The following is a 9904-nucleotide window of genomic DNA, read 5'->3' on the forward strand; positions in this document are numbered from 1 at the left end:
AGATAAAATACAAAAAGATATGTCAGAATTTGCACAAGGTAAGGGAAGTGCCTCCTGCCTAGTGCCTCCTTCTTTCTGCACCACCCCCTCCCCCCTTATAAATAACGAACAGTCCCTTAAAGTCATTATTTCTCAGCGTCAGAGGTGATGTCTTCAGATGTCTTTGACCAACAGTTCAAATCCCTAAAACATTCAATTACTGTAAAATAAAACTGAGAAGAACATTTTCACCTCACGTCATCTGCCTGAATTTGACCACTTGACTGTAAGTCAATTTAATCGACACAGAGTTCTTTTCAGTTACACAGTGAATGACACCTTCTGTCCTCAGAGCCTCGACTCAGATAAAGCACAAAAAACAAACCTTCAGCAGGAAAAAAGGAAGGAAGCTCAGGAAGAGAAACAGAGGAGGAATAGACAGGAAGTGAATGTCATGTGCACAGAATGACCAACAGTAAGATAACTGACTGACCATAACTATTAATTTCAGCTTCAGACTAATCAAACAACTGAAATATTAATGATGTGTCTGAACAGTGTCAGAAAACAGCAGCTGTGTTTCATGTGAAACATGTGAAAACTTCCCTTTTTTTGGTCTCTGTTTGAAAAGTTTGTTCAGCTCTGAATGTTTGTTGTTTGTGTAACCGTGAGCAACGGATGTGTTACTCACATGTGACAACATTGTCTGTCTTCATGTCTCTGTCTCTCTCTCAGATGGTGACTCAGGTTCTTTTGAGCTGAACAGCGGCTCCTCGAAGGTAAATCACTTCATCACCTTTAACCTCTGATCACAGAGGTTTGACCCAGATCAAAGCTGCAATTTAGACTTTATTTAAACTAAAAAAATGTGACAGATCATCTGCAGGAACACAGAAACTAAAGGCCTGTTTAGTCTGTGAAGACTCCTCTTGATGAGGCCTGTGACTGAGTGTAAACACTGGAAGATTCTGATCAGCTCCTGAAAAAAGAAAAGTGAGATTGGACTGATAAGTTTCCAGTCAGCCTGTGACCACCCATGTTAGAGTAAACTATCAAAATAAGAGCCTGGCTGGAAAAAGCACTGCAGGTTAGAATGATGTAAAGAAAAGTGAAAGTTTGTTCTCTTTCAGGACAAAAACGGTAACCAGCTGCAAGAACGAACCCTAAAACAGGTAATAAACACTTCTTGTTTCCCGTTCAGCAGATGCATCTCTATTCCTTTATCTGATCGCTCTCACACCTTGATTCTCGTGTGACGAAATTCTAAGAAAATTCTTAGAATGATGAAGTTTTCTAAGAATTCTCTTACTTAGTCATAAAGCGTCTTCTCATGTAAAAAACTGTAAGGAGTGTGGATGAAAACTTGTAAGAGTTTCTTCAGCAGAGGAAAGAGAAAAAAAAAACACAGGAGAAATGTTCTTCAAACACCGGATGACAGCAAGTTAATGAAATGCCGCAGATTAGATGGTGCAGAGATCATGTTTGCGGTTGATCTCATGAGCGCTCACCAACAACACCAACACAGTCCCATGAGCAGAGTAATCACACAAACACTAAGAGCGCTATCACAGTCTCATATTGAGATACAGTTCACTTCATTTCTACTGGATGTCCTCAGCTAGCAGCTCACTAATAGATTAAGTACTGAAATTACTAACATGGTAAATAAACATATGTAACAAATGTCAGCATGTAGGCTGTAGTGTCAGTGTTACACCACAGAGAATGACAGAACGTTAGTGTAACACAGTATAGACAGAGAGAGAGTCAGTGTTTCACTGTGGGGAACAACAGAGTGCCGGTGTTACACCATAGGGAACATGAGAGCTGTGTGACACACAGTAGAGAATGAGAGTGTTAAGGGAACAAGAGAGCATCAGTGTTACACTTTCAAAAACAAAGGAGTGTCAGTGTGCTTCACTCTAGGAACAACACAGTGTCTGTGTTACATCGTAGGGAGCAAGAAAGCACTGGTGTTACATTGTAGGGAGCAACAGAGCATCAGTGTTACAACGTAGGGAACATTAGAGCGTCAGTGACACATCATAGAGAACGAGAGAGCATCGGTATTACACTGTAGGGAACAACAGAGCATCAGTCTTACACTTAAGGGAACAATAGAGCATCAGTGTTAGCTGTAGGGAACGTGAGAGCATCAGTGACACAGCAAAGAGAATGAGAGAGCATCGGTATTACACTGTAGGGAACAATAGAGCATCAGTGTTACGCTGTAGGGAACGTGAGAGCATCAGTGACACAGCAAAGAGAATGAGAGAGCGTCAGTATTACACTATAGGGAACAACAGAGCGTCAGTGTTACACTGTAGGGAACGACAGAGCGTCAGTGTTACACTGTAGGGAACGACAGAGCGTCAGTGTTACACTGTAGGGAACGACAGAGCGTCAGTGTTACGCTGTAGGGAACGACAGAGCGTCAGTGTTACACTGTAGGGAACAACAGAGCGTCAGTATTACACTATAGGGAACAACAGAGTGTCAGTGTTACACTGTAGGGGACGACAGAGTGTCAGTATTACACTATAGGGAACAACAGAGCGGCAGTGTGACACTGTAGGGAATGACAGAGCGTCAGTATTACACCATAGGGAACAACAGAGCGTCAGTGTAGGGAACGACAGTGCGTTGGTGTTATAATGAAGGGAACAAAAGACAAAGACAAAATGAACCTGCACTGTAGCCTGTATGCAATGAGCAGACAGCGTGTTGTTAGTGGTGTAGAGTCACGACCACACTAACATATAACCAGACCAAAGTGACATTTGCTGTTTCTCACGTGCTAAATGAGGTTAGAGCTGCATTTTTTCCCCAGTGAATGTTTGTTTGGTGGCTCGTTCAACAAGCTAAGATGTGTCTCTTGTGTTGTGTAGCTGTGGTGTGGCTGATAGTGTGACCATCTGCTCTGATACAACGCTGATGTTACACCTCTATGCAACATTTGATTGGCTGTATCAAAATAAGGTCATCTAACTAGATAAATACTGGAACAATATTTTGTCGAATTAATGCAAATTAATAATTTGACTACAGGACAAATGATTTACAGAGCAGATATGTGTGCCATATCAAACAATGAAAACTGTTTAATTTCAGTTGGGATTTAACAGAATTGAGTTGCACCCAGTTTGTGTCCAATCAGAGCAGTCACTAACATCTTACACCTGTCCTCTTCACAGGAAGTCTGTCAGCGACTGGTCAGTCTGAGCACACAGCTTCACGCCCTGCAGGTCTGACAACCCAAAGTTATTTTTTCTACATATGATCACGATGAAGATGATTGATGTTTTATTCTACTGTACATAAAGTGACACGTCTGTCCTCTGACCCACTTACTCCACTCCAGGCTGCTGTGATTCGTCAGGATTCTATCCTGGAGCTGTTCATCAAAACAGGCCCCGCCCCCAACCCCACTCCAGGACCCCGCCTCAGTCGGTCAATGTCGCGGGATACAGGACTGGATGCCAGCGGGGAGGCGGTGCTGCTTCGACGGCAGGTGGAGCTGCTGCAAGAGGAAGTGACACGGCTACGTCTGAAGGGGGAGGACCCAGCGAGAGAGGGGGCAAAGCTAGGCACCAACGGAGAGATCAGTGATGTCATCAAGGGAGAAAAGGTAAGTTCAGGTGTTTCACAAAAGTGAAGGTGTCAAACCTAAACTAAGCTACGTTAAGGTAAAATAAGCTAGGCCAAAATAAAATTAACTCAGCTATGAAAAGCTATAATAAGCTTAACTAAAATAAGTTAAACTATAATCAGCTAAGCTAAAGTAAGCTAAACCAAGCTACAATAAGTTAAAGTAAGCCAAACTAAACTAAAATAAGTTAAACTGAAATAAGCTAAGCTAAGCTAAAATAAGCTACAGTAAGCTGAAGTAAGCTAAACTAAGCTATAATAAACTACAATAAGCTCAAATAAAATAAGTCAAATCACAATAAGCCAAGCTAAAGTAAGCTGAAGTAAGCTAAACTAAACTGAAATAAGATAAACTAAGCTACAATAAGCTTCAGTAAGCTAAACTAAAATAAGCTAAGCTAAAATAAGCTACAGTAAACTGAAGTAAGCTAAACTAAGCTATGATAAACTACAGTAAGCTCAAATAAAATAAGTTAAATCACAATAAACCAAGCTAAAGTAAGCTGAAGTAAGCTAAACTATGATACGATAAGCTACAATAAGCTAAACTAAGCTACGCTTCACTAAAACAAGTTAAACTAAAATAAGTGAAACTGAGTGACAGTAAGCTACAGTAAGCTCAACTACAATAAGGTAAGCTGAAGTAAGCTAAACTAAGCTACGCTAACCTAAAATAAGCTCAACTAAAATAAGTTAAACTGAAATAAACTAAGCTACAATAAGCTAAACTAAAATAAGTTAAACTGAAATAAACTAAGCTAAAGTAAGCTAAACTAAAATAGGATTAACTAAGCTATGATAAGCTACATTAAGCTTAACTGAAGTAAGTTAAACTAAAATCAGCTAAGCTAGAGTAGGCTAAACCAAGCTATAATAAGCCAAAGTAAGATTAACTAAGCTACGATAAACTACAATAAGCTAAACTAAGTTATGCTAAACTAAAAGAAGTTAAAATAAAATAAGCTAAGCTAAAGTAAGCTAAACTAAGGTACAATAAACTAATATAAGCCAAACTAAAATAAGCTAAGCTGGAGTTAGCTAAACTGAACTAAACTAAAATAAACCTGACTAAAGTGAGCTAAGCTAAGTTTTCCGTGTCAGCAGGGGAGCAGGAGGCGTGGCAGCAGGGAATTGGAGTCCCGCCCCCTTGCACCATTGGCCAGCCAGGATCCAGTTGACCAATTAGACGGTGTCCAGGAGGGAAACGAGGAGGAAGAGGAGGAAGTGATGCGAATCTCTCCTCGCTCTGACAGCCCCAGAGGTCAGTACAACTCATCAATAAATGTTAATTATTTTAGAACTGAAAATATTGTGTCACTGTAAAAATAAGAATAATGTTAAATTTGATTATAATTATGATCACGTGATGACATACAACCCTTATTCTAAAGAGTTTGGACGTTGTCTTCAGTGTAAATAGAAACAGAATGCAATGATACATACTGTACAGCGCCTCTCCCTGCACTGTCATTTTGTGTATTTTAAATTGTGCAAAATTAAAAACATAAATCATAAAGAAAACATTATGTTTGTCACCATGGTAACCTGTGACCTCTGACCTCTCAGACCTGCAGGACATCCCAGAGGAGAGCGAGTGTGGAGCTGATCCCAGTTAACATCACACCTGTGACTGATGACCTCAGGGACCTCTGCTGATATCACGGTGATGTCACAGTGATGTCACTGACAGACTTTTACACAGAAAGCTGGAGCTGGAGGTGACATCATTTCCTGTTTTACAGAAGCGTTTTAGACCCAAACAGACTTCTGATGTCGTACTTTTGCTTCAACGTGTTTTCTGAACGTTGCTGTTAGGTTAGAAACATGAAGTGTAACCGTGCCACCTGTTTACATTATCACGTTGGCTGGAGCCCCACCCACATGTGCTGGAGTGGGTGGGGCTTTGTATCAGGAAGGCGGGGTTTAAATTGTGTCGTAGGAACTGTTTTTTTTCTGTCTGGTTCCCTTAGTGAAACTCAAAGATGAGACACCACACTACATTACCCAGAATGCCTTTGGATATCAACAACTTGAGTCACAACCTGCTGTTATGATCTGTGTTATGACACAGTTTTCTTCTTCTGAGAAACAAACAGTTTAAACTGTATTTATATGGTAACTTAAAACTAAAAGTAGTTTACATTAGAGATATTCTGTAGGATTTTTAGGCAAAGAGACTCAAATTTGTGTTTCTGTCATGTGTGAAACCAAAAAAACCTTATTTTTAAAATTTAGTAACAAAGTTTGGGAGCAAGTAAGTAATTTATACGTTTACAGAAATCTTACCAGGATTAAACAAGTGAGTCAGTTTTTAAAGGATCACAAAGTTAGTTTGTATCAGCAATAAATAATAAAAAAATAATCTTCCACGCCTTTCAAAAGTTATCAGCCCGTTAACGGTCAGTGTGCAGGATTTAGAGGCATCTATTGGCAGAAATGGAATATAATATTCATAACTAAGTTTACATTCGTTTATTATCATGTGAAAATAAGAATTGTTGTATTTTCGTTAGCTTAGAATGAGCCGTTTATTTCCACATACAGAGCAGGTCCTCGTGCATTTCTACAGCAGCCCGGAACAGACAAATCAAACACTGGCTGTAGATAGGGCCTTCGTTTTTTTGTGTTTTCGCTCTGGCTACCATAGTGCTCCTACAAGCTTGGCACATGGGAGAAGTTTCAGTTCCATAACCTCACCACTAGATGTCACTAAATCCTGCACACTGAACCTTTAAATGTCTGCTATCAGTTGTTATCACTGCCAGTATGCCACCTATCAGTGGGCCAAAACATGCATATCCAATTACAGAAAGGTCACAGTTTAGTTAGGTTTTGAAAATAATCATGGTTTGGGTTAAAATAAGTACGTTTTATACACTGTACGGTGTCTCTCTGAAAAAATCAAAATGATTATAGCCTATAAAAACGATAGTACGTTACGTAACTCAAGTTACATATGCATGTTTTCTAGGACTGACAAAATATCATGTTAATTTCTCTAAATTAATCACAGAAAAAAAATGTGTTAAAAACATTAACACTGATCGTGTTCTGTGGTGCACTTTGACCATGTGTATTGTTGAAGGCCACAGTGGCTTTGTCACATGATGACGAGGCGACGCTGCTTTGCCCTGTGAACGGAACATTTACATTTAAAAAACGCCCAGATGGAGCTGTTGATAGGAGCACTGTTCTCTGCTGTGTCTGCAGTAAGGAATATTCGAGAACTTCAAGCCTGAAATATCACCTCAAGGCAGCATTTTGTAGCAAACCTTGACGTCCTCTGATGCTAGTGCTCGCAGCCAGCCTTGTTAAGCCACACTCGACCAGGCGTTCAAACTGAGTAAGTCTACCTGTGACCGACTAACTCACTCCCTGCAAAATGGACTGTCGAGCAGTTTGGGTGGTAGAGGACAGGGGGACAATTATGTCCAAAATCCAGCAGCTTTACTTCGACACATCTGCCAAAATTCATTTGAATTTAAATGTTTAAATACTTTCACAGCAAATATTGATGCATGCGGTTAATTTAGATTAAACAAACACAGAGTATGTGGTTAATTAGATTATTTTTTTTAATCGCTTGCCTACGCGTGTGTTAAAGTACGTTACATATGTGACTCCTCCAGTGCTGCCAAACAGTACATGTAAATATAGGAGGTAGAGTAGAGCCATACCACCTCAGATCTATGCTCCTGATGACAAATGATAACTGTCAGTTAATGGGCTGATAACATTCAAAGTGATTGATTGATGGCGGTAATGATTTTCATGGATGCATAAAGAGAACTGGAGACAGCGTTTGAGGCAAGGCCCTCTGCATTCCTATGAAAATTGCTCAGTGGCGCATGAAGCCGAAAACGTTTGACTTCCCAGGTATGAAATTACCCGGATCTTCTGTGTCACTGGGTCCACAGAGCAAGTGCACTACAGACCTCCACCGGTTGAGCAGCTAACTTTAGGTTTAGCCCTTGGCTCATTTAAATAAGGGATAAAATGATTTAATGGTGCGGCTCTTTCAGACTTTTGAAATGTTATCTGACTGAATGGATCAAATCCTGATAGTGAAAGAAGTAATTTCATGGGGGTTGTTATGCTTATAGAAATGTAACCACTGATTTACAGACGTCTCTTTCACAATGTAAGTTTAGGGAAAGTTAATTTTGAACCCAATGGTCCTACATTTCAGTTGCAATTACACTGTTTGGCCACTATGAAAATTGGTGTTGTGGGACCTGGTGAGTCTCACAGAGATCTGACTCAATTGGGGGGGGCGGGGGGGATGGGGGTGGGGGATGAAGAAACAGGAAACTGTTTGCTGTCTGACTGAAACATGAGATCACTGCTGCAGCGCTCCTAATATGTCTGATAGCATGTTAGCATGTTAGCGTGGCTGTTTCCTTTATAGCCTACTTGTATAAACTTGATCGTATATTGTCTTATTGATTGGTTTTGACCAATGTTTTTTTTTTTATTTTATTGAGAACATGTTTTATATTAACCAAAACACTTTATTGACAGTATTTACTGATGAAGAACAGCAGCAGTGTTTCGTACAGATGTGATGTTGGTGGCTCCGGCCTCTGTCTCCATGTTTTTCAAAACAGATATTTTCCTCTGCGTTTTGGGCTCTCGTCCACAAACAGAGTTTCAGGTCACTAAAAATTAGATTTTTTTGACCTTCTAAGGTGCTGATTTTTCTAAACTCCAGTTACTGTGTATCAGGACACAACAATGGCACACAACCGGCCTGTGTACTTTTACCCTGTTGTTAGTCCACGTGAGTCACATTTCAGTATCACTTTGGGCCATGAACCAGAAAGATTTTTATAAAAATAGGAATCAGATTTGGATAAATAGATAAGTAATTTATTTCTATTGGTTTACTATTGTTTGACTTGTCCAAAATAAGCTTACTGCAAATGCTCAGAATCTTCTTCTCTGGTATTTGACCGACTGGCCTGGCGAGTGTTTGGAGTCGATTTTACATTCTTGTGTGGACAGAGACATTTTGTAAAATGAAGGTGGACATTTTTTTCTTTTAACCTTTTGATCCCTGGAGCGACATCGCTTTTCTTGGGCTGCTTTCAGACACCTTTCGCAAGTATTTAAATGCTGAGCCTTGAGCAAAAGGTGAAAGAAGAAATGACCCAAAAAATGAGCAAGAAATTAGTAAAAAGAGAAAGTTAAAAACAAGAAAATCGGTTTAGAAAAAAGGAAGAAAAAGAAAGTTAAAAACAAACAAACAAGGAAATTACCTGGAAAGAGTGCTTAGAAATTTTAAGAATTCTGTAACATAATTTTAAAATGTAAAAATAATAACTTTTTTTTTTTTTAAATAATTTTCTAAACCTATTTTTTTCCAATTTGTGGGACAAGTTCCTATGTTTTTAAAACAAATCAAGTCACTTCCCTCAGGTTTTAAAGGGTTAACAGAGGGGATAAATATCTGTTTTGAAAAATATCTGCATACAACAGGGCCTATGTCTCACCAGAAATAATGTGTGAAAGTTTCTTGATGCAAACTTTCAACATCTGCTGCAAATTCCTAAAATATTTTATAATGACTTTAAAACATAACGGATGAAGGAGCACCGTCATGATGGCCGCTGCTCTGTTTCCACTGTCTGAGTTTAGTTTGTGAATTTATATCAAAGATGACGCTGATGTCAGCGTGAACGACGACTGCTGGATCCACGTCTCACGTTCAGGTTGTGACTGTGAGACGTCCGACAGCAGTTTGAAGACTTTCCTTAAACTAAACTGATCTGGAGTCAGCCGCAGAAGCTTCTTATTTTAATGTAGTTTTTAAATAGTAGAAACGTCGAACTGAAGTTAGTGTCTGTATAAAGATTTGATCAGAAAACTGTAAATGATTTTTGCTGTAAGTTTATTGTTTGTATGTGTGCTCATTATAAATCTAATCAGCTGGATAAAAAGTCGATGGTGGTGTTTTTATTTCTGGAGATTTAAACCATAGAATAGGGGAGACCGGGTGTGGTTGTAACACTTTTTGTCTCAGCATCTAAAACCCCAATTCCAAAAAAGTATCAATATCTGTATTAGTATTAATATATTGTGTGTATTTCATCATTGTGTAATTTTTAATTCTTCACTCTTGTTGTTACCCTGGCAGCGGGGCAGGTAGTAACACTGAAGTTCTTGTGTTTGACGCATTCTGTGATATAGCTGGAGACCTTGGAAACACTGCTGTTTTTAGTAGACATATAAAGATACTTCATGCCAAAAACTGAGAGCTCTGACACATGCGCTGTCT

The 9904-nt window shown here is 39.3% G+C and overlaps 1 protein-coding gene across 2 annotated transcripts in view; it reads left to right on the top strand.

Annotated features, from left to right (window-relative positions):
• arhgef2b (rho/rac guanine nucleotide exchange factor (GEF) 2b) overlaps positions 1-9569 on the top strand; it is a 36039-nt gene extending 26470 nt beyond the window's left edge. The window contains exons 17-22 of one of the 2 annotated variants that reach the window (XM_033640729.2): positions 715-758; positions 1110-1151; positions 3174-3224; positions 3341-3607; positions 4729-4888; positions 5194-9569. In XM_033640729.2, coding sequence (XP_033496620.1) covers positions 715-758; positions 1110-1151; positions 3174-3224; positions 3341-3607; positions 4729-4888; positions 5194-5243 — 614 coding nt within the window. In that variant the 3' untranslated portion in view covers positions 5244-9569. The remainder of the gene's footprint in view (positions 1-714; positions 759-1109; positions 1152-3173; positions 3225-3340; positions 3608-4728; positions 4889-5193) is intronic. The other variant, XM_033640730.2, reaches the window with a different exon arrangement.
• The last annotated feature ends 335 nt before the right edge of the window (positions 9570-9904 follow it).

This window comes from Epinephelus lanceolatus, chromosome 10, assembly GCF_041903045.1.
Source record: "Epinephelus lanceolatus isolate andai-2023 chromosome 10, ASM4190304v1, whole genome shotgun sequence".
NCBI lineage: Eukaryota > Metazoa > Chordata > Actinopteri > Perciformes > Serranidae > Epinephelus > Epinephelus lanceolatus.